The 27,089-nt window shown below is 34.9% G+C and overlaps 1 protein-coding gene across 1 annotated transcript in view; it reads right to left on the bottom strand.

Moving 5' to 3' along the window:
* LOC125651188 (uncharacterized) overlaps nt 1–23,915 on the bottom strand; it is an 82,520-nt gene extending 58,605 nt beyond the window's left edge. Inside the window, exons 1-4 of the mRNA XM_048879770.2 lie at nt 23,753–23,915; nt 17,372–17,514; nt 16,300–16,616; nt 6,503–6,646 (exon numbers count right to left, since the gene is read on the bottom strand). Of these exons, the coding sequence (XP_048735727.2) occupies nt 6,503–6,646; nt 16,300–16,616; nt 17,372–17,482 (572 nt within the window). The 5' untranslated portion in view covers nt 17,483–17,514; nt 23,753–23,915. The remainder of the gene's footprint in view (nt 1–6,502; nt 6,647–16,299; nt 16,617–17,371; nt 17,515–23,752) is intronic.
* Between the last annotated feature and the right edge of the window lie 3,174 nt (nt 23,916–27,089).

Here is a 27,089-nt window from a genome sequence, read left to right as displayed (position 1 = left end):
GGTATACAAGGGAGATAGTAAGCTTTGAATTACCCCCCCCCCCCCTTTTTCGAAAATTGTGAATTTTACAAGATCATTCTGATTTTCCATTAAAAAAATAATTTGATGGAAGTTTTATCTAAATCTTTTACAATGATCTTTAGAATATATGCAAAATATAAAATATATAATAATAACATACTTAAACATAACCATATAATAAGAAATTGGGAGAATTTAAGGATTTGGGGGTGGAAATTGGTACTCAAAAACAGGGTAGTCCAGATACTAAATGAAGCACTGCTCAAAAACCTGTCAATAATTTTTTTGCAAACACTGCAATTAAAAGCTATTCATATACCTAACTTCCTGTATAAATATGAAGGGGTGAAGCTAATCTTGATTTTGAGGTATGTGTCCTTCAAGTTATACATTGAAATGTTCACTTGGGGTTAGAGTTGGCCAAATAATTTTTATTAATAACTTTCAAGCTTATATTCTTTTCATGTACAAAAAATACTGTTAAATTTATTTGCGTATTTATCATCCGTAAATTATGACGTAAAATATGATAACAGTGGGTACATTTGCTAATTACTATCGTTGTATTATTTCTTAATAGATGATATCCAGAGATTCTGAGACCATCCTATCTCAGGGAAAAGGCAACTTTAGTGAGTTTATGAGTATTGGATAACAAAATGGCTCAAACAAATATTGTTAATTGCCATCTTTCTTTGATAAAAGCGTCACTCATGTAGAAGAGGAAACAAATAATGATGCAATAGCCAATTTGATGATCTTATTCAAACAAATTATGCTTGATATGGCCAAAATATGCATACCAGTGATTGATATAAACAAAAGTTACGCTTTTATTACATTAATCGTACGTAATCATTATGTACGATGCCAGTCTACGATATAATGTATACATTGTGTACCCACCATACGTCATAAAATGCGAAAGAGTTCGACAAAGGGAAATAACTTTTGGGTAACTCGGAACTTGCGTATTCTTCGTGCCTATTTTGGAATACATTGTTAGAAACTATATTTGTTTTGAACTTATTGAAATATTTAGAATTTTCATTATCATGGAACAAAAATTGAGTTAATGAAAACAAATTATTTTTTTAAAAATATACATGTATATTTAACATGGCTTTGGACAAAACGTCTAGTCTAGCTCTACAATTCGTCTTCTCTCAAACCACGGGTTAGATCTAGTTAACGTCAATATGAGCTACTACTTCCTTTATAAGATCAGCAGCATTTCCGTGGCCATGGTAGCTAGTGTCGCTTGACTCGATCGTCTCCATGCTATTTTTCAAGGAATTTATGTGTCGCACATGTTGTGACTTTGCACCTTTTTCTTTTTCACACGTCTGCTTCTCGCATACATTCCGACGTGTGTCATATATATATATATTTTTTTTTACATTAGTTACCATTTCCGCAGCAGTGTTACGTAAAGTTAGTAGAAATAATTTGGATTATGAAATAGTTTGAGAGATAAAGCGTACTTATATGTACATGAAAATGCTTGCTAAAATTAAACATTCCTAGTATGGACGTTAATATTTGACCAAAAGTATTGATTGTCGTCATAAGGGGGGGGGGGGGTATTTTTCGCAAACAATGATCAATTATAAAAGCACCAGAATAGTTCGTACATTTCCCAAGCAAGATTCGGAGAAATGCGTGTCCAGTTCTAGTTTCACACTACTATAGTAAATATCAATAAACGATCATCATCTTACACTCGCACAATGAGTTTACACACGATTGACTTGCTTTTTGTAAATGCCTAGAGATGCAAATTGCATGTACATGTAGGAACGATTTCGGTGACTTATGGGCTATACTATCAAAATCACTGTGGCGCATATACTATATATAAAATATATGCAATGTATATGAAAAGGGAGACTTGTAATCAATATGAAATAAATTAAAAATTATCATTAGACAAGAATTCAATCAACAGATTTACACATGACACTTGACAGCGGTAGCAAATTACGACAAAATATGATGACATTTTCCCCGCGATACAACGTCGTGACGTACTTTTTTATTGTGACGTCACATAGTTTGTCTTTACAGCATTTTTATTTTTCTCGGGAAGTTTTCAATCGGAACTCCTCGAATGTCTCGCGCACTCGACATAGATCTATGTCGAGTGCGCGAGACATTCGAGGAGTTCCGATTGGGAAGTTGTAACTACGCTGTGTCCGGTTCTAAATTTATAATAAATTCGCAACCATCACATGACCATCGTCCCGCATATCCTTAAAGAATTTGCTAAATGACTAGCTATGACGTCACAGCCTACTGCACTACGTTACGAAGGCTATGCAGTAGCCTTAGTACGTAAGTCCTCGAGCTCGCGCTTCATACTTCACCGCATATCGGTGAAGTATGAAGCGCGAGCTCGAGGACTTACGTACTAAGGCTACTAAATGACAAGATCATACATTTTCAAATGGTTTATATAGAAAGAAGGGAAGTTTCTAGTATACCGGTCCCCAGAAGCACGCGACTGTGCATGAACAGTCATTTCCCTTGCCGTTGCTAAGCGGAATGTAAACACGCCGCCATTTGCATTTTCGCCTCGGATGCTGAGCAATGAAAATCGTGCGATAAAAATAAAAGCCCGACGGCGTTTGAGTATACTAAGCGGGGGCTTGGGGGCGGCAGCCCCTGACAAGTCAAATGTAGTTAAAATTGTCTTACCTTACAGCATAAAATCATCTATAAGCTGTTGTTTGCATTAATCAGATCGAGGGGTTGAAGAACTAGTCGTTGTTTGGCAATCAAGGGTTCCGAAGTAAGGTTGGGTACGAGTATCGAGGGGGTCATATACAGATTTAATGAGTCCTAGAAATTTAAGGAATGAATCTTGGCAATCTGTAAGATATTTTTTTCGGATGCAGTACTGACTAAAATAAGTATCGTACAGAGATTTAACTGTGCTGCTGACCGGTAATGACTTTTTTAATGCACGCTAAGTAGATTCTATAGTATTGGTGTGTGCCCCTGTATCGGGATCTACAAAGTTTATAATTATAGTTGTACCGGGCTGTATCTTGGTTTTTATTATTTCAAGCAGAGTTTCTCGTGTTCGATCTACCACTGTTGTAAAAAAGCACCTTTTCGTCTCCCTTTTAGTGCCACCAAAAACCCAGACACCGTCCACTTTCCGTCCCTTGTGAAATTTTCTTTTACCAAATTTCGTCAATTTCAAAAAAAAAAAAATTCCCACACCTCCTATTTTTTCTTAATTCTTCTCTTAAATATGCATGCACTTCTCTGGAATAATTATACCAATCAACAACAGTTTGACTTGCAATTTCAAGTTCGTGTCTCACGAAACTTTTACTAGCTTTGTATACCCAGAAATATGTTATTAACAGAACTTTTTCCAGCGTTAATTTGTGCTTTTCAAACCAGCTACCAGTCCTGATGGAAATTTTGGTTAGAACATCTCCATATAAATCCGTCGCTTGAATATGACGAATCCTTTAATCCAAATTTCCCGTCGCCACAGCTGCCACAGATTTTGCCGTCCAAATTTATCAAAACTGATAATCCTAGTGAATCAGCTCTCTTGCATCAGCACAAATAAAAACAAATTCAGTTTTAGAGGCATTTTCATCGCAAATCAGCTGTTCAGTTTGTTTACATCAACACCAGTGACGTCGTATCATACAAATATTCATGAGAATTACGTATACAAAGCGCACGTGACCCTTTTGCTCAACAACGGATTCCATTTATTTTGGAACAAAAAATGTACGTCTTCTTGCATTATTTTTCATTTCGGATTTAAAAAACTGATTTAAAAAACTGATTTAAAAAACAGTTTTTTAAACTTCATTTTTAACAAGGAATTCGAATTTGGGGTTATTTTTGTAATTTTTTTTCCGTTTTAGCGATTTTACTGATCGCTAACGCGATCGTATATATATATATATACTAAACCGCCTTCGGCGGCACACATTTTAGCGCCATATTTTGGGGACTGGTATACTAGAAGTGTTCCAAAATGAAGAATGCCACTGTCTACAATTTTCTGTTGTCACAATGAGTATTTGTTATGTGTTACCATGGTAACCATTGCTGTAGTTAACGAAAAGATTATCTAATGGAAAAACATTCCAAATTCAAGACCATTTTTCTCGAAACAGCCAATACTCCAAAAAAAAGTTTCATAATTATATTGATAAAGGACATGCTATTGAATAATTTTTAATCAATATTTTGTTTTGAAAGATTTGATTGTGCTCGGAAAAAAATATATGAAGATTGTGAAAAATGGCGGGAAAATAATATATTTTCTTTTCTTTTTTATAGTTTTCTTTTATTTGCAAACTATTCAAAAAGTACTGTTTTCTGTTATGTTCTAATTATCAAATCTATTTATATCTAACATTATCTTCTTTATAAATGTGTTTATGTCTCTAGATGTAAATGCAAGAAACTATGCATAACAGTATGGGTTGGGATCGAAAGTCCGTTTATTATTAACCTTTTTCTTTCAGATTTCTTCAGGTGATTTTAACAACTTATTAGGCCGTGCTTTATAGGATATTTTCACGGGCACTTGTTTCTGTGTACAAGTTATGGCGTCTGTATACTAATAATAAGTGTTAATATTAGTATACAGACGTTACAATTTAAATATACAAAAATAAGTGCATGTGGATATTTTGCACTGAATGGCAAATTTAACTTGCAAGTATTTTTGGCTGAATTGTTTGGAGTGGGTACAAAATGCTTGGTTGAGAATTTTTTTTTTAAATTTTGTAGTTCACTTATCAACAACTATGGTGAACCTGGTCAATGACGTACGTTGTAGGTTGCTCGATAATCCGGGATTCCTCTGACCAATAAAGCCAAAGATCGAAAAACCCTACCTCCTCTATTTATAGAGGGGGTAGGAGTTTTCGAACTTTGACTTTATTGAGCGACTTATTGATAGAAATCCAGGTGCCTGTGCTCGGTCTTCGTTGTCGGCTGCTCCACACACGGTCTTTATGCCTCCGGCTGCTATCTTCAGTGACGCCAGATGCATCGATGTCTTTCTGACACTCCCCGAAGGTAAATAGGTTCGTTTCCTTTAGATAGAGCTTGAAGGTAGACCACACTCTGTCGGAATATTGTCCTAGATTGCATAACGTATTCTGCGCATTTAGCCGCGTGGTTGACAACGCAGTGCCCCCAGTGATCATCGAGGTTAAATTCAAGAACGATAACCGAAATTGCATGAAAATCGAAACATTCAGAGAGGTTTTAAAATGTTATATTGAATTTTTAAAAAAACTTATTTCAGAGCATGTCTTTTTCATTTGTTTAATGTTATACGATGATATAATTTCATACCCGCTTTGCTGTTTTTAGATTTCAAAGGAAATACAAGTAGTGTTTTATATAAATTTGCACTAAGCGTGAATTCTCCATGTTCATAAATATCTGTCCATAATTTTGGAACAAGGCGAAATAAATCAAAACTATTCTGTACATTTGCTAAACATATTCCGGTGAATTGGTAAGTTGGGTTCATTTCGTGAACAAGGACTTATCATGAAAATGTTTTGTCTGATTTCTACGTGGAACCATACTACTTAGTACTGTTCATGCTGATCAATCATTTTCTCATATGAGATTGATCACTGTGGTTAGTAATTCTTTCTTTCACTCTAGCTCTATCTGTGTTTTTTTTTTCTATCTCTGCCTCCGTCTGTCTCAAAGTCTCTCTCTCTCTCTCTCTCTCTGTGTGTGTGTGTGTGTGTGTGTGTGTGTGTGTGTGTGTGTGTGTGTGTGTGTGTGTGATCAATTAAACAAGTATACTGCAATCATTATTAGATTTGGTGGGGGTGTTTAGAAATTTCATGATATTCTTGAATAGTCTTATCCCAAGAAATAAAATCTACAACACAATTCAAAATTGGTACAATTTCATTAGTATAATAAAGCGATATCCACAAAATTACATCCCTGTAAATAGAAGTGAAGAAAACAATGATCAATATTTTCAATCTGGACTAGGGTTAAAATTGGCCCACACGAACTAAATGACGGTACACAGCATCCAATTTAGATACTCGTCTCTATCTTTTTTCAATCTACAGTATAATTTACATATAATGAATGACATAAACGTTCAGTATTTCATCCTTAAAACCCAAGTTCCATCATATCCGAGAAAGGACATGCTATAATGTCAGCAGAGAGGAATACTTTTCACTTCCTTGTAAAAAATATTTCCTCATGACAAAGGTCTCTATTAGCGATTTTATTCCCCTGTATATTCAATAGAAACTCGAAAGTAAAGTCTTTAAAAGCGGTCATAACCTGCCATTGATCCATTCAGAAAATCAAATAATTCAAATAGAGAATGGTTCTTAAAGTTAAAATTTAAGGCAATTTCTTGCATAATATTTCTATAATTCTATTCAAGCATAACATAGTGAGTAATTAATTCGAACATCTATTCCAAAATGGAAACTCCAAGTACCTGTAGAGCGGCTTGACGAGCACCACGGGACTTGTGTTGGGTTTGTGGGTGTCGCTTCTGATTCCTGGATTTATCTTAACTTGGAGGTGAATAATCTTGATATTTGGTAAAAGCTTCATCTCATCATCTATGGCACCTGTAAACCTATCATACATATGCTCAAGAAATGAAAGTATGTTTTAGCCCTCAAACATCATATATCATCACACGTGATCACACAAAGTAAAGTTTGACATAGATGAATGATTTATTACATAAACCACGATTCGTTATCCTCACCTACATTAATCATATTTTGGCGAATGCTTTATGTTTGTACAGTAAAATGTTTTACTAAATACGGTCTTCTGAGTTTCAAATCTGGCAAAAATGGTATGAAATCCCCTGTTTATGACGTTGTAATTGTTGTGTACTACTTGCACTCGATTGACACCTGTAACCTGCATTGTTCTAGAGATCGATGTTTACTTCTTTAGTAGAAAGATAACGTGTTGGTTGCATAACTGTGTCTTTCAAGAATGTATTAGAAAATTCATTCTTATTATAAATACACTGGTTAGACAAGCACTGTAGGCATTTGGATTATTTCATAACTGCGAACTAGGACTTTGGAATTAAATGTTTTGTGTGTAGATTAAGTTCGGCACGGAGTTTGATATTGTTCACCTATCGTAAGTTAGTACTTTGTTATTGTTACAATTTTTTTCAATTATTAATTGTAAATAAATCTTATTGTTTAATCGCCCTTGTTAGTAAATTCTGCTGTGTTATTAGGGGTGAATTCTGACTCATAACAAAATGCCGTACAGATTTTTTTGGTAGTACAGTACATATCTTTTGAACATGATTATAACCCTGAAAGTTTTATGATAATGAGGTATATGTCCTCATCTTTAAAACCTCTAGATACTTTATGGTTCATATAGGAAAGTAGAATTTCATAAATGGTTGAGGACCTGATTTTTGCTATTGTCATGATTTTCTTTACATGATTGTAAAGAATTCTTAATAATTGTTTCTTTGCCATTGTTACTAAATTATACTGCGTTATTAAGGGTTTGATCTGACCAATAACAGAATTAACAAACAAACATCAAATCTAAATCTCAATCCAGATCTTATAAAGAATACAAAATTGAGATCAGTGCAAACATGGACCCTGCGAAACACCAGAAGTAGGACCAGGCACCTAATAGGTGTAAGCATTCTGTGTTGCAGATCACACTCGCCGTGAGTCCTACATCTTGATCAGAGAAACGGAGAGCAATCCGTAGTCAAAACCAGTGTGTAAAGAAGGCATAAGAATTGGCAAAAACACGTTAGAGGGTGTTCTACCTTATAACATGGTTGCAGTCGCAAATAATTGCATTTCAACGACCAGAGAATTTGTTAAATGCTGGGCATGCACAGGTATTTAGCAGCCTCACTTATGATATCGTAGTGGCAAAGGAAGATTGTAAGCGTGAATTGACAAATTGAAACCATGCAAAGAAGGACCAATACTCTCTCTCTCTCTCTCTCTCTCTCTTAGGATTTAAAATCAGGTTTGGGCAATAAAAACCGGTAAGTTTGTTTTTATTTTAAATTCAAGACAACTGCAAAGTCATCATCAACATCCCTTCCAACCCTCTCCCCCTAGAAAACGATGCTACATGTCTGCATATTCTTGAGTTGTTAGTTTGCAGTTATCGTCCATGTTTAGTCAAATATTTTGGTAAAGAGATTAAAGATGAATCAGGTATTTTTGTTAGAATGTGTAATTTTGTCTCATCTGATTATTGTGTTAAAATGGTGATAAACTGTTTCCAAAATCTTTTAAAGCTTTTTGTAAAACATTTTTACCAGTTCCTCTGGCATGCTATTTTACGGAGAAAGTCGTCTTTCAAATGGCGACAGATCATAATCTGTATTATGAATTCTGTCGAAGATTATGCCAGGCGATGGGCTAAATATGAAGAAGAAATTTATATTTTGTCAGAATGAATCAAAAGTATAGGAGGAATATTAAAATCCCGCATTAGACACACCAAAAACAAAAGTACGTACCATCTATCCGTGCATGTTTAGTAAACCAGAAGTGGTGAAAGAATTAGATAGGATACATGATGAATATGTTTTGGTTTCAGAAGACAAAGCTTGTATCAACATTGTCTTTATTTGTAAAGCTCATATAGATACAATTGTATTTTAAACGAACTTGGTATTAATTCCCCTTTTGGAAATCGTACTTATGCTCCAACAGCCCATTCAAAAGATGAAATTCTTCAAAACCATGCTTCAGTTTTAGACGGATGGATATGAGTTACTTACCTATTCTGGATTCCGAAACGTCTTAACAACCCTTACAAAGATATATTGTTGGATTTTATTTTGCTCCTCATGAAAATATTAACAGCTATGAAAGAGAAACTTCAAACGTTACATATGCCAGAAGTAGTGTAAATGTGGATTTTAAAAACAAATTCTAAAGAAATTAGTACATTTGAAATCGCAACACTTTTCTCAAATCAACAACATCAAAACGTACGACTTTTCAACACTTTACACAGCCATTCCTCGCATTAAATTAGACTAGACATTTTGACATCATAGACAGTTGCTTCTTCAACAAAAATGGAAATCGGAACTATTCCTATCCAGTGATCAGCCACTTAAAAAATTACTTTGCTAAACATCACTCTGATTTTACGCATAAATATTCTGAAGTTGAAATAAAAAATACACTGCAGTTCCTTGTTGACAATATCTTTGTAGTCTTTGGTGATCAGGTCTTCCAACAGTCTGTTGAAATTCCCATGGGCACGAAATCCGCTCTTTTGTGAGCTGACCTGTTTTTATATTCTTAAGAAGCAGAATTTATTAAAAAACTTCGTCGTCATTAGAAAAAAATCTCTTACCGTGGCCTTCAATTCGTCATTTAGATGTATCGACGACGTTTTGTCCATTAACAATAATAATTTCCATTCAAATGTTAATTTGATACATCCCCATGAACTCCAAAGAAAGACACCACAGAGTCGTCCATTTCTGCTTCATACTTAGAATAGATAATAATGGCAAACTAACACCTCAACTTTATGACAAACCGAATGATTTCAGTTTCTCCAACGTCAATTTCTCATATTTATGTAGCAATATTCCATTATCACCTGCACATGGTGTGTATACACTGATTCGATACGCAAGAGCTTGTTCTGTGTAAGACCAGTTTTGAGGGTACAGGGGTTTCAACAGTCTCGTTTAAAGTCAGCATTTCGCAAATTTCATGGTCGTTATAACGATCTAGTTTGGAAATAGAACCTTTCATTGGGTCAAATGCTGTCTGACTTGTTTCATACCGATTGTTAGACCGTTCTTGGCACACTGATTTTGACAACGGATAACTGAATTTATGAAAATTTCCATTGATTTTTGCATTTTTGGCAATTTTATGCCAACTTCACGCTCTTGTCACAATTTTGGATCAAATTAAACGTAGTTTGAATTTGCTTATATATTCCTTATTTGAATGCAAGATTTTGGGACTCCTACTGAAATCATCTATTTTCTGGGCCAAATGACTGTAGAAACTGTCCCTAGTTACAACGTTGTGAAATGTTGACTTTAAACCTTATGATCTAATTTGCAAATATGACCTATGATTAAGTCAAATGCTATGATATGTTATATATATATATATATATATATATATATATATATATATATATATTAAAAGAAATAGAATAAACAGTACACAAAGTTAAAAATTTAACGCAAGCGCTTTCATTTTATAATCCTCAGGCGTTACATTTTAAAATAGTTTTGAAATGGTTTGACGTCATAAAGGCGTCCTAACATTTCACGTACATAACGACGTCATAAACGAATGAAGGGAAAAGGATTTTACGTTAAGCATATTATGACGTCATAGATAATAACAGTAAATATATATTTACAGTAAGCTATTGAGAGCCGGTTTTAAAGTCTTAATAAAGTGTCTTTCTTTTTCTCGTCGGGAAATAGTATTTTCTGTATACAGTTTATAAAACGGAAATACACTGAATTGTCCGTGGCCACACACATCTATATGTTCACTAACTTTAATTTTTCTGTATTCGGGTGCTGAAATGTGTTGTTTATGAACTCGTATACGAGTTCGCAGAGTAGTTCCAGTTTCACCGATATAATGTTTTCCACAGCCAGCACATCTTATAACATAAATTAAATTTTTGGTGGAGCACGTCATATCTGAATTTACCGTAAATTCCTTGTTGTTAAATTCGAACGAACTTCCTTCCCTTAAGTATGGGCACGTTCCGCATCGCCGATCGTCACATTTGGTAACGGTGAAAAATCAGAATTATCCAATTAAACTTATAAACGACGGAATCAAGAAAGCCAGAGAACTCAATAGAGAAAATCTTATCAATAAATCCAAAATCAATCCCACAACAAATTCACACATTTTACCGTTTGTTACAACATACAACCCAAGGAACTCTAATGTTACACCTATCGTTCGGCAACTCAACGACCTACTAAAAACAGATGAAAAAATGGGGAAAATTATGAAGAAATATACTTTTATCAACAGCAAGAGACAACCGAAAAATCTTAGGAGACTGTTATGTAAATCTAATTTTCAGGAAAAGTCCAACAAAAATTTTTTTTTCACCGTTACCAAATGTGACGATCGGCGATGCGGAACGTGCCCATACTTAAGGGAAGGAAGTTCGTTCGAATTTAACAACAAGGAATTTACGGTAAATTCAGGTATGACGTGCTCCACCAAAAATTTAATTTATGTTATAAGATGTGCTGGCTGTGGAAAACATTATATCGGTGAAACTGGAACTACTCTGCGAACTCGTATACGAGTTCATAAACAACACATTTCAGCACCCGAATACAGAAAAATTAAAGTTAGTGAACATATAGATGTGTGTGGCCACGGACAATTCAGTGTATTTCCGTTTTATAAACTGTACACAGAAAATACTATTTCCCGACGAGAAAAAGAAAGACACTTTATTAAGACTTTAAAACCGGCTCTCAATAGCTTACTATAAAATATGTTTACTGTTATTATCTATGACGTCATAATATGCTTAACGTAAAATCCTTTTCCCTTCATTCGTTTATGACGTCGTTATGTACGTGAAATGTTAGGACGCCTTTATGACGTCAAACCATTTCAAAACTATTTTAAAATGTAACGCCTGAGGATTATAAAATGAAAGCGCTTGCGTTAAATTTTTAACTTTGTGTACTGTTTATTCGATTTCTTTTAATATTTTATACCGGACACTGTGATTTTTTTTAAAAACACAATTTGGATATATTACACCAGTGACCGTGATGGCAGAACACAAAGGGACTCATAGGGAAAAGGATAATAATGAGTTACTTCACGATTTGTTGGATCGCATTGAATCCATTGAGAAAAAAGTGGACGAGATGAAAAATATCTTAATGGTGTGCGAGATTCCTGTAAGCAACAGCGATGAGGAAACCTACATAAAATCAGTGAATTCTAGTGTGGAAATTTCGAGGAATCACGCTGTATACCATACACCGACTGAATCAATTCAGCAGCAAGTGATGGCAATAACTTTGCTGAAAGAAGCTAACAAAATTAAACAGAAAATGAAGACCCAGTGGAATACAGCTTTAAATTTAAGAAAACAACTGTTCTGGAAACAGATAAACTGTGCAAAGGATGCTGATCAGTTTGAAAATTGGTTGAGTGAGGATACCCCTATCATACCAAGAAAATTCAGAATTCCAGAAATCCGAGGTGAACCAGAAAACCAAACGGATATAAGAGCTAACGTTGCCATCGAGAGAGTAAAAGGAGAAATACAACTTCTCCGAATGAGATCCTCCAACAACCAGCAGAAAGTCATGAACATCGACGAGAATATCAAAACAAAACTCGAGGATTTAACGTCAGGTAGAGTGTTAGAAATTCTGCAGGAAATGTGGAAATCCGACTGTGAAAAAGAAGAAAAGAAATCTATCGACAGGTGGCGATACAAAGAAATTTGGCAGTTAGATTACATAAGAAAGTATGGAAAAACCGTTATCAAGGAGAAAACAAACAAACGGAATACAAATAAAAGAAAACCCAACAGAAACAACGAACAAATGGTCAATTATGCTGCAGCAACCAGGAAAAATGTCTCCTTCAAAACGGAGGGTAATAGGAAAAATCACAACACTAGTACAGAAAATACAAGGACAGGTCCTGTAACCAACCAACAACAAAAACAACCAGGACAATCAGGACGCAATCCGTATCAATCGAGGCCGACATCAGACTCAGATACCCAGAGAAAGACCAAGAGAGGATTCAAAACGAAAAACCAAACTGTTTATAAAAACTATAAAAATTCGGGAACAACAAACGTGTTCAAACATAATGGCACCACGTATATTGGAAGAAAAAGCAGCCAGTATTTTTTAGGCGGAGGCAAACTGAACGGAAGCCAGAGATTCGAGAACATCAGACCAAAACCGTGGACCCAAAGGTAATCAACCTTTCTAGCAAACATTTGACAAAAGACGAAATAAATTTATTATCGAAAAGTTTAAAATTTACACCAACACCGAGAAATAATACCCAAGAATTAACTAAAGATATTAAAGAATACACCCGCAGATTGAGACTGGCCGAATTCTTTGGTGAGGAGGATGAACATGATGAAGAGAAAAATCTGGAAGAAAGCCTTCTCAGAAATAAATCAAAATTTAATCCAAGGAGAGGCCGAAATAATATGTTAGATACAGTTTGTGATGTTTTACTAAAAACTCCAATCATTGATGATAATTCAAACACCGGAAAAAACAATCTATCGAAAACTGAAATGAATGCTTTAAAATCATTGTCATTGGATGAAAACATTGTTATCAAAGAAGCTGACAAAGGGGGAGCAGTTGTAATAATGGACTCAGATTTCTACAAATCCAAAATATTAGATATGCTAAACAACGATGAGTTCTACTCGGAAATAAATGAAAGTCAAAATAAAAAGATTCTACAAAAAATTAGAAAAATTATACAAAAACATCCGTCATCACTTACTGAAAAAGAAGAGGATTTTATCACAAATTTTGATTTGAAAGAAAGCTGTTTCTATGGCTTACCCAAAGTCCACAAATCGGATGAAATAAAACACGCAATACAGCTTCAAAATTGTGAATACATCACTTGTCTTAGACCCAAGGATTTGAAATTCCGCCCAATTGTAGGGGGGCCATCCGCCCCAACACAAAGACTTAGTAACTTGCTGGACATTATATTAAAACCTCTGTGTAATGAAGTCAACAGTTTTGTCCGTGATGATTTAGATTTCTTACGACACTTACCTGATAAGGTAAACGAGAACGCAATATTAGTAACGTTTGATGTTGTTAATTTATATACTAATATTACTTGTCCACTAGGACTTCAAGCACTAGAATATTGGATAGATAAACACCCAGAACAAATAGATGAACGTTTTTCTAAAGACTTTATTTTAGAAGCAACAGCACTTGTACTACAAAACAATGTTTTCACATTCAACAACAAACACTATCTTCAAGATAAAGGTACCGCAATGGGAACCAAAATGGCTCCAACATATGCCACACTTACACTCGGCTATTTAGAGGAATTATTATACCAAAAAGTTAAAAAATCATTTGATGAACAATTCGGTCTATATATAAGACAAAACTGGAAAAGATACTTGGATGATTGCTTCATTATTTGGAACAAAGACATTACGGATTTGAATAAATTTAAGAACATTCTAAACGAATTGGATATCAATTTAAAATTCACAATGGATTACAGTACATCTTGTATACCATTCCTGGATGTTTCTGTTATCAAAAAGGAGGATAAAATAATTACAGATATTTTTTACAAACACACGGACACTCACCAGTATTTACACTTTTCGTCCTCGCATCCAAGACACACAAAACGTGCCATACCTTACAACCTCGCCAGAAGAATATGTACCATCGTTAGCGAAGAACCTACCAGAGAACAACGTTTAGGGGAATTAAATAGTTATTTACAAAAACAGAATTATCCAATCAAACTTATAAACGACGGAATCAAGAAAGCCAGAGAACTCAATAGAGAAAATCTTATCAATAAATCCAAAATCAATCCCACAACAAATTCACACATTTTACCGTTTGTTACAACATACAACCCAAGGAACTCTAATGTTACACCTATCGTTCGGCAACTCAACGACCTACTAAAAACAGATGAAAAAATGGGGAAAATTATGAAGAAATATACTTTTATCAACAGCAAGAGACAACCGAAAAATCTTAGGAGACTGTTATGTAAATCTAATTTTCAGGAAAAGTCCAACAAAAAATTTTTCACCGTTACCAAATGTGACGATCGGCGATGCGGAACGTGCCCATACTTAAGGGAAGGAAGTTCGTTCGAATTTAACAACAAGGAATTTACGGTAAATTCAGATATGACGTGCTCCACCAAAAATTTAATTTATGTTATAAGATGTGCTGGCTGTGGAAAACATTATATCGGTGAAACTGGAACTACTCTGCGAACTCGTATACGAGTTCATAAACAACACATTTCAGCACCCGAATACAGAAATATTAAAGTTAGTGAACATATAGATGTGTGTGGCCACGGACAATTCAGTGTATTTCCGTTTTATAAACTGTATACAGAAAATACTATTTCCCGACGAGAAAAAGAAAGACACTTTATTAAGACTTTAAAACCGGCTCTCAATAGCTTACTGTAAAATATGTTTACTGTTATTATCTATGACGTCATAATATGCTTAACGTAAAATCCTTTTCCCTTCATTCGTTTATGACGTCGTTATGTACGTGAAATGTTAGGACGCCTTTATGACGTCAAACCATTTCAAAACTATTTTTAAAATGTAACGCCTGAGGATTATAAAATGAAAGCGCTTGCGTTAAATTTTTAACTTTGTGTACTGTTTATTCTATTTCTTTTAATATTTTATACCGGACACTGTGATTTTTTTTAAAAACACAATTTGGATATATATATATATATATATATATATATATATATATATAAAGCACAAACAAACAATTATAACACCCAACCTTACGTTTACCCCTAGGATCTAAACGATACATGTGATAATCAATTAATTAATATATAAAGCACTAAATAATCATAACTAGGTACTGAAAATTTTCGCCCCAGCCCGGGGTCGAACCAGCGACCTACGGCACCCACCGCCTAGCAAGACTGTCAAACCAGTGCGTAAGTCCACTCGGCCACAAGTCGTTGTGGCCGAGTGGACTTACGCACTGGTTTGATAGTCTTGCTAGGCGGTGGGTCGTTGTGGCCGAGTGGACTTACGCACTGGTTTGATAGTCTTGCTAGGCGGTGGGTCGTTGTGGCCGAGTGGACTTACGCACTGGTTTGATAGTCTTGCTAGGCGGTGGGTGCCGTAGGTCGCTGGTTCGACCCCGGGCTGGGGCGAAAATTTTCGGTACCTAGTTGTGATTATTTATTGCTTTATATATATATATATATATATATATATATATATATATATATTATGAGGCTGTTCTTTAGACACTTATTTTGACTACGGATTATTCCGTTTACATCATCAATGTACAGGCTCACGACGGGTGTGACGTCAACAGGACATGTTCACTCCTATGTGAACCTAATCCCCCGTCTTTTTTGTCCAGGCGTCAGTATTTTCCCTACACTTAATTTTGCCATCTTGACAGATTTATGAGAGTTGTCATTGTTGGTTTATTGCTTTCATTAAAATACATACTTGATATCAAATTCATTGAGTGTTGAATTAAAATCCAAAGAAATCTCCGAACCATCTAGTTCCCATCTCTCCTTCTCACTCACAATAAGCACAACATCTTTTGAAGCCCTATTGATGTCTGATGTTTTGTTGACGTTCGACACATTCCCGTTTTGATTCTCCATTTCAATCGTCCATTTCCCTAATATATTGGGGTCACCGCTCTGTAGTATAAATTGTTTCCTTCGTTCTGTAACATCTTTCCCTTTATCTTCAGCCTTACAATGGTAGCATGGTCCTTTACCGATTTGCCACCCATTCAGGAAAAACAAGTTCACCTGCAAAAGTAAGATGGTAAGCAAGCAATGTCTTATTTAATGGGGAAAATTTTCAAAGAAAAGAAAGAAATTCAAATATAATCATATTTTACTATATAGAAATACAGGTTTCTGTGTTTCATAATACATAATCATATAATTACAATTATGTTACCTTTAGATGAGAGAATGTGTACCGTAAGTAAGTGTTCTACAAAAGCTTTGAGGACTTTCTGGGTAGTACTGTATATATCTTCACCTTTAAAAGGTCAGAGAACTGTAATGGTAGAGTATATATACTCACCTTTAAAGAGGATATGGGCACGATTTGATTGAGTGTATCTTGTCTAACTTCCCTCTCGAGAATTTTCACTTATCTTCACTTTTCTAATCGTCAACCAAAATTTGATAATTTAAATTTTTGAGTTACATGTGAGATGCAAAATTCACAATTCTTTATTACATGGATGTAAACAAAGATCGTGCCATACCATGCACATCGACAACTGACATTCAAATTTTCTGACCATTTGAAATACCTTATTGGGGAATTCTAAAAATTAAAAATGAAACATAAAATTTGCAAATTTTCATCACAAATCGTAGACATGCCCCTTTAAAAGGTCCAAGGACTCGATGGTAATAGAATCTATTTTCTCACCTTTAAAATCGTTCAGGACTTCATGGTAGTAGAATATATATATATTCATCTTTAAAATGTCCCAGAACTGTGGTAGTAGATGATATACACACACCTTCAGAGTATATGAACTTACCTTCAGAATGCCCGAGGACTCTATGGTGGTAGAGTAACTCATGCATCCACCGTATATCCCCAAAACACCACCAATCTGAACACTTAGAAGAAGTAATAATGCCAACATCATTCTGAGGTTGCCATCAGTTGATCAGCGTGTATCTGTAATTCAATGGGGTAAAACAGATCCATGTACACACAGTCAAAACTCACGAGTTTCTCGGACGTCACTTGTCTTGTTCACCAAAAATATATTAACATATAGAAAGAATTCCAAATAGAGACAATATTCATATCAAGGATAGGTATGGCATGTCAAATTTCGTTTGCATTGTATAATTTCCATTTGCATTGCAAAATCTTTCATTTGTATTGTATCCGAGGGATTGTTTATTTTGATTTGTTACGAAGGATTTAATTAGTTTAGGTACCACTTATATTTAGCCGTCACCAGCTGTAAGTGACGTACCACAAATAGACTTACTATGTTCAGCGCACAGTGGCGTAGCAGTGGGGGTTCTTTAACGTATCAACGCATGTCGCAACACGGGATGTCTGCTTTTAAGGTCACATTATCCGCAAGATCCGTGATTCTCACTTTTAAACAGCAATGTGTATGGGGAAGTATTAACTATATTGATGCAGCCATGACACGAGTAGAACTCGAACATGCGATTTCACGGTTACGAACCAAAGAATATATCACTGAACTACCGCTACCGGTTCCATATAAGGACTAGTTGAACATACATGTAGCTAATAATGACAAATCTTGCGCCCAGATACCCTCTCCCTCCCTTCACAAATATGATATTTAGTACAGAAATGTCGAAAAAAGCATGCATGTACGTTTTATTTTGTCAGAACGCACTTGTTTCAGGGGACCTCGCCCCCTTGCAACCCCCCCCCCCCCCCCTCCACCAAGGTTTTGCACTGGGACTCACTAGTGATCTTAAGACAGTCCCCAGATATCCAGCAGTTTACTGCATCCTTTCGTTCAGAATAATCTAGATCAGCCAGTGGTTAAATAAGATTCTATTTTGAATATGCTGATCACATTAGACGCATAAAAGCGATAAATGAAGGGGGGGGGTTATGCCATTGCACTTAGCAAATACGGTACATTCCTGCGAAACGTGCCTCCTGAATTTGACCTCATCAACATCTCGCGCATTACCAAATTCGAAAAACGATAACTTAAGTAAGATTAACCCATTGAATATCTGTAACAAACCAAACTCGATGTTAACAATTGTGGGGACCCAAGGGCCGAATTAAGTCCCCCGAATCTACTGAATTCTGACTAAATAAAAATTTGCATGCTTTTCTGGACAGTTCTATTTTTTTAAAAATGATCGGGGGGGGGGGGGGGGGTCGCCATTACTAGAGTTAGCTACGTATTTTTAAAAATAACTAGTCCTGCTTGGTTTGTGGGCGGGAGGTCGTGAGTTCGAGAACCTTTACTGTCATTGCCGCAGCAAACCTAAAACATAAACAAAAGCAGTGATTGCTCCTTTGCCAAACACTCGGCATTTAAAAGTGAGAATCACGGGTCTTTCCGTAATGACCTTAAAAACAGATATTCCGTGTCGCTGCAGGCGTTGGTACGATAAAGAATCGTCATTGCTACGGCCCTGTGTGCTAAGCACGTCTACATTTGTGATACATCAGTGAACGTTAAAGCAACGTTAACTAATGAAATCCTTCGTAACAAATCAAATTAAACATTCCCTGGATACAATACAAATGAAAAATTATACAATACAAATGGAAAATTATACAATACAAATGGAAATTATACAATGCAAATGAAAAATTATACAATGCAAATGGAAAATATAGAATGCAAATGGAAAATTATACAATACAAATGGAAAAGATCAAATATTACAACGTTTGACATGCCATAGATCATACGTATACATATAGCATATATGTTGTAAATAGCTGAATGGCGAAGATAGCGAACAGTGATGTGAGAGAGAAAACAAGAGGGAGAAAGAGTAATACAGTATCATGTATCAGGTGCTTCAGGGTTATTTCCTACTAATCAGTCCCGTGGGGATCCGGGTCAGAATAGGTCCTCAGTACCCATTGCTTGTCGTAAGAGGTGATTCAATGGGGCGGTCCTTCGGACGAGACCGCAAACACCGAGGCCCTGTTTCACAGCAAGTGTGGCACGATAAAGATCCCTCCCTGCTCAAACACCGTAAGCACTGAGAATAGGCCTTTTGCAGCACTCCATTTGAGTGAACAATTCTTGAGAGGGACGTTAAACAAAATCCAATCAATCAATCTACTGATCATCATGAGGCACTTAGGAGTCATTGTCTGCCGATTATCATGATGTACTTTAAGGGTTATTTTCTATTGATTATCATGAGGTGTCTTAGGGGTTATTTTTCTATTGATTATCATGAGGTACCTTCGGGGTTATTTTCTATTGATTATCATGAGGTGTCTTAGGGGTTATTTTTCTATTGATTATCATGAGGTGTCTTAGGGGTTATTTTTCTATTGATTATCATGAGGTGCCTTAGGGGTTATTTTCTATTGATTTTCATGAGGTGCCTTAGGGGTTATTTTCTATTGATTATCAACTTCAGTTGGTGAGATAACAGGCACCAGGAAGTGTCAAAATCGATTTGAGTGTATTGCCAGTGTTGCATATTTCAAGGACTGATGCTGATTGTTATCTTCATTTATCAAAATATTGGATAGGTGGACAGGAACAAGTACTTTGTCAAGGAAATAAGTAATGTACATATCCCGGTAAATTCGAAATAAAAGACACAACATCAAAACGTATGACATTTCAATACTTTACACGACCATTCCTCACGATAAATTAAAAATTATACTTTTGATATCAAAGATAGTTGTTATTTCCACAAAAATTGAAAACGCAAATATTCCTGTCTATTAGTCAGTCATCCAAAAAATTACTTTGTTAAACGCCACTTTAATTCCACGCACAGGTACTCTGAAGTTGAAATAAAAAATATGCTGGAGTTCCTCAGGGAATATTTTTGTTTGTCAATAGCCTGTCTCGATTTAAAAAACTGATCATAAGCAGAACAAGCTCTTAAGTATTGAATCAGTGGAGAGATATAAACACTATATACAGGTGATAATGGAATATTGCTAAATGAATATAGGAAGTTGACGATGGAGGAGCTGAAATCATACCGTTTGTCACAAAGCTGAGTTGTTAGTTTGCCGTTAATATATATACATGGATGATAAATATTTAAGTATAAAGCAGAGGTGAAGGACTCTGTGCTGTCTTTTATTTGAGTTCACATGGATATATCGAACCGACATAAGAATGAAAACGATTATTGTTGATGGATAAAACGTCCTAGATATATCTAAATGTCGGATTGAAGGCCACAGCAAGAGATTGTTTCTCACGTAGAAGTTTTTTGATAAATTCTGCTTCATGTCATTAAATGTATTATTAATTGTTGCACCGTTAGGCATTGCTGCAGAACTATAGCTCTCTGAAAAAAAAATTGAGACAGATCAGAGAGCTACAGATCCACCCCTTATAAAAATGTTCGATTTACGGCGCACAAAACAATGCGCATGGTTGAGGCCTTATATCGTTGTATTCCTGTATTGCCGTCTCATGAATTTGATAACAAAACATTCCTAACATATTTTCCTACTACACTTGTGTCCAAACATACCTTAAAATATTCATTAAAGCCCCATACGACAGAAAAACCCGCAGCTTTTTATGATTTCGTTCGTTGACGCAGCCATGTTAGGTAGCCAGTACATTCGAATCCCGGTTCGTTTCCATACTTTCACAATAAAGTCTAGCTGTGAACTAATTTCCCCACAAATATTTGAAGTTAACTATTTTAAATCAAAAAAATCATCCCAGTTCGGTTAAATAGTTATTACTCAAATACACTGTTGGTAAACTCATGGCTACACGACTTTCATTAGTCTGGTCCGGTCCCAACCCCTGGCACACGAGCGTAATGCACCAGACGAGGCTTTTGTAGCATTTTCAATCATCAAGAGCTTATTTCACCTTTAGATGAACTATAGTTTTTAATTTCTATTTTAAATCATTCGTGTTTATGATAAATGAAGACTGAATATATAACTTGTAATGAATAGATACCAATAGCAACAGGGTTCGAACTGACTGACTATCTAACATAGCTTCGTCAGCAAACGAAATAATTTGAAGCTGAGAGTTTTCGGGTCGTATGGATCTCTTATGAATATTTGAAAGTATGTTTGGACACAAGAATAGTAGGAAAATATGTTAGGATTTTTTTTATATTAGATTTATGAGACGGCAATATATAAGAATACAACGATATAAGGCATCAACTGTGCGCATTTTTTGTGCGCCGTAAATCGAAGGTTTTTACAAGGGGTGGATTTGTAGCTCTCTGATCTGTCACAATATTTTTTTCCAGAGAGCTACAGTTCTGTAGCTACTTAAGGCATTGCAGATTAAATAATATATCCCACTGTTCTTTAAATTACATTCTGATTTGTTAATTATAAACAGAAATTTCATATAGAAAGGTATCATTGATAATAGAATGAGAGGTTTGACTCTGTGATGAACCATAGTCGTTAATTACCGATTTGTGTTTCGGAAAAATGTGATTGATAGATTGATTAAATGTCTATTGTTTAACTTCCTTCCGAGAATTTTTCACAAATATATAGAGCCATCATCATTCAAGAGACAACTTTCTACTATATATTTGTGATGTGAAAATCAACGTTATTTGACCTTAATCGTGGGATTTAACAGTTTTCTTTCAGATATCATAGGTAGATTTTGTCCTTTATTTCTTCTGCTTGTTTTTCTTAGTTCCCATTAACCACCGTCCCCTCCATTTTATTTTCCATTTCAATGTTTTGTTAGTTTATCATGCATATGTCCTAATATCATCATTGCCCTTTTTGTGATGTTTTCTGTTTACTTCATGTGTATTGAGATATCATTACCATACATGTATATCACATACACATACAGTTCTAGATGTGCATTAAACTTAAATATCTAACATAGGTACTGCAGTGACTAATCCCTCGTCAAGCACACGACATTAGAGGTGTAAGTCACCTAGCAGGTGTTAAGACGAAATTGTGAGACTTTTGTCGCGAAACATGTGAATGAACACCTGTAATTTCTGAGCCTCCGACCGCTTTTTATTTTATTTTTCCAAAAATGATCGATAAATGATCAATAGAATTGTACAAATTAAAAATTGTTATGTACAAAAGATTTTTTTTTCTTTTTTTAACTTTTGCATTCTTTTTACTTTACTATAAATAAAAAGATTTTGCCATTCACATATTACGGCAATACTAATTCCCCTTTTTATCTTGAAATTCAAAATAAACTGAAAAAATATTTTTATAAAAGATAATCATTTTTAAAAGGAATTCAGAAATTTCTCATATCTACAGTTTTGACAATAATATACATTTTTGATTATAAATGCTATTAGTACTTTATATTCAGAATATTGGTCCAAATGGGAAACTTGGACCAATATTCTGAATATAAAGCACTGATAGCATTTTACATAAAAACATGCAGACCCTGACTATTTGAATTCTTGACATTAAGGATTTATCTTGTATATAATCTCAATGCTTCCAACTATGGCAACTATTATTAGTTAAATATTTCCAACTCGGACAGCCTTACGTTTACTCTCCAACCATGACAACCTTATGCTCTCTCTGTCTCTGTCTCTGTCTCTCTCTCTCTCTCTCTTTTATTGTGATGATATGTACATTGTGTTGAATTGAATTTTGAAATAAATATTATCCAGCTGAAAATTTTTTTTTTAAATTTTGCATTCTTTTTACTTTACTATGAATAACTAGACTTTGCCATTCACATATTACGGCAATACTAATTCCCCTTTTTTTATCTTGAAATTCAAAATAAACTGAAAAAAATATTTTTATAAAACAATCATTTTGAACAGAAATTTAGAAATTTCTCTTATCTACAGTTTTCGCAATAATATACATTTTTGATTATAATGTTAATTTAATTTTCAAACTAACAACATGGAATGGATTACATGCAGAGACCTATCGCTTCAGCAGTGATTCTGTGACCAAATAAATTCTGCAGTTATTACAAAAAAAAAAAAACAAAAAAAAAACACACGTGTGAATTTGATCTTTACAAATGAATTGTAGAAAGCTTGACATTTCATTGTACATAAATGAACTGTCCACCACCTTTTGGAACTTTTAAAAATATTTCAAAAGAAGTAGATATATTTTTCCGCTCAAGGTACACAGAATTGTTATCCGTACATTGATAACAATTAAGTTTAAAACAAGAACAGCTTTTCTGAAGAAAAAGAAATCATAGCAATGAATGAAGTTCACCTACCAGTATGTATATATATCAACCATTTAGCGCTAAATACTTGTCGACAATTGTGAAATATTTCAAAACAACCTATTTAAAATGCGCTACTTTTCCATATTGATTTTAATTAAACCTTATAAGCCAATCTTTTCTTCAATCTCCCTGGTCCTCAGAGGAATAGAGATAATAAATTGATTTTAACTGACATTTAGTTCGGGTTCAGTCATATATCTTCGATAAGTCTGGAAAACAAATTACCGTTCAAAGTATCCGGTATTACCTGTAGATGATATTAAGTTGTGGATCTTTTAAATCACTTGCCGACCTAGGACTCCGATAATTCACATTAATGGCACGTAATAGATTCTTCGAACTTGCACCTGGACTTTGTTACATTTCTGGTGGGGTATTTGTTTAAGGAACACGTTACATTATGACCGAAATTTCATAATTTCTATGAACTGTTTTGAAGATGATTTTGTTTCTATATGCATATTTCAAACTTATGTCCATATCAAGCGATAAAATCATTGCTTTACACACTTATGTAGAAAGAGAGGAACAACGTTATTCTTGGCATGATAAACGATAGAACACGATACACACACGATAGGGTAGGATACACGCACACTACGATAGGACACACGTAAGATGCGTTAAGATAAACGGCAAACCTGATAGACGCAGAACACGATAAACGGTCTTCACGATAAACGCAAAACCTTATAACCGATCTTCACGATAAACGCAAAACCTTATAACCGATCTTCACGATAACGCAAAACTTTATAACCGATCTTCACGATAAACGCAAAATCTTATAACCGATCTTCACGATAACGCAAAACCTTATAACCGATCTTCACGATAAACGCAAAACCTTATAAACGATCTTCACGATAAACGCAAAACCTTATAACCGATCTTCACGATAAACGCAAAACCTTATAAACGATCTTCACGATAAACGCAAAACCTTACAAACGATCTTACGATAAACGCAGAACACGATGAACGATCTTCCTGATAAACGGTAAACATGATAGAGATGTTTTAAATTAAGATTGAAGCAATTTAGACTGAAACGAAACTTGATAGCTACAACAAGATTTGCACCTTACATTATGTTGATAATATTATTGAAGGATTATATACCTAACACGTATATCAAAAAGAAAATTTCTAAATATAAGGTAATGCATGTATGTGCATAAATAATGACATTTTTTGTAATTGCTATAATAAACGGTGCATTATTGGGAGATCAATAAGTGTTTCTTATACTGCAACTTACATATAAAAGTCCTATTGAGCATTCACCAACTTCAAAATGAAACTTCGACCTTCAGTAGAATAAAAAGCGTATAGCTGATTCTTAATCGTATACGTAAGCTGCAGCATATAAACATTAGCAAATAAAATTCTTGCCAGTGAAACGTGTTTATTAATTTGAAGGCAAACTGGTATTTTATTTGTTAACAGATTTACCACATTAAGACCCGCACAAGTTCAAGATTAATTGATTGATTGATTGAATCTTGTTTAACGTCTCTCTCAAGAATTTTTCACTCATATGGGGATGTCACCAATACCGGTGAAGGGCTTCAAATTTAGGCATTTGCTAGGCGCGTACGGCCATTGAGCAGTGAGGGTTCTTTAGCATGTCATACCTACTGTGACACGGGACATCCGTTTTTAAGGTTATCTCCGATGACCCGTGTCATTCACACCTGATGCCGAGCGTTTGGCGGTGGAACTGTCACTACCTGTTTTAACGACTGGGATATTCGAACCTCGACCTTCTGCATGCAAAAGCAAGAAGTTAAATATTGGAGCTAGTGATTTTTAAGGATTTGTCAATGAAGTTTTCAATTTCAAAAAGATATACAGATAACAATTACTAAACGGAAAACTGCACCACCCATCTGTTTTAGTTTTAGTTTTTGAAATGCTACATTCTTTCTGAAGTTTGAATTCTATTGACCGCGTAATGTAGGTGCTGGAACATCCTTCTCATTTGCTTCCGATACCAATGTGTGTAAATTGATGTAGGTATACGCACCATTGGCGGATCTACAAGGATGGGGAATTATAATCCCACCTCAATCTCGGCTGAGATTCGGCTGGGCTGAATATTTGAACTGACGCCTTCACCGAATCTCAGAGCAGTCCTTCATAATTCATGTCTGAAAATTTACATTCAACTTTGGTCGGTTCTAGCAATTAATGTGCACATAGGTGACATTGCCGCTCGCTTTAGATAAGTTATTTGACTATATATCACTATATATCACTATCAATGTTGCATTACTTACCCTCTAGGTATGTAAATTCCATAATATAAACTCTCTAGATTTTCCGTTCAAATGGATGACTTCCATGGCGCAATATTTTATCTCCCGAAATTGAAGAGTTCCTATAGTCTGTTTTTTTTAAATCAGAGATATACATGTAGGTATGTCGAAATAATATACATATGTATATCAGTAATTTGATAAAACAGACTATAGGAATTTATAGGGCAGTAAATGTAACTTCGCAAGAAACATCAATTCGTTATAAATGTTTTCGTGATAAACATGTTTTACTGCATGGCTATTCTGTTACTTTATTTTCAAATTCCAATAGTTTTGGACCATTTAAATTATTTCAAAGGCACGGAATGTCTTGTATTCACCAGAAGACGAAATGTTATTTTTGTAAAATAAGTAAAATTGGTCGCGCAGTGATATAGGATTAGTCCCCCATGGTGTAAACGTTATTTGTAGCATGGTTATGTAAGTCATGGATTGTAGGTTACCATACAAAGTTCGGCTGCAAACCAATTAATCATTGACATTTCATTGATATGATTTATCGAGATCCCGTATTAAGTCTGGATGATTTCGGTAATCCGTGAATAAAGATTTAAAATAATCTGACAATTCGTGGTCCTGATTTCTTTTAGCAGAACAGGTAACAAAATGCAGAAGTCGATTTCTCACTTCTGATCAAAATTAGAATGCGACCAGATATTGGTATACGGATTGAGGGAGATGGTCAATACAAGGAAGGTTTTTGTTCTGACAGATTTCATGCTGGTACTAGGTACAGTAAAAATGGATCCTGAAGTCGGTAATTGAATGATTACTACACACAAACTGTGAACTGTAAAAAAAAAAAAAAAAAATCCGCTACTATGCAAAAGAAATGTATATATTTTTCAACCTGCACACATCTCTAATCAGCAAAAAATGAACACGTTCAAAGCCCCGGAAAACTTAACACTTATGTATACAAAAAGCTGAACGTATGTTTTTCACCTTACTATATCTTGACTAAAGATACTTTACCAAGACAGAAGAAAGGTTTTGTAAAA

Source organism: Ostrea edulis, chromosome 5 (assembly GCF_947568905.1).
Source record: "Ostrea edulis chromosome 5, xbOstEdul1.1, whole genome shotgun sequence".
Classification (NCBI taxonomy): Eukaryota; Metazoa; Mollusca; class Bivalvia; order Ostreida; family Ostreidae; genus Ostrea; species Ostrea edulis.
Note: the sequence above shows the minus strand (reverse complement) of the source record. Positions and strands in the feature narration are given on the sequence as shown.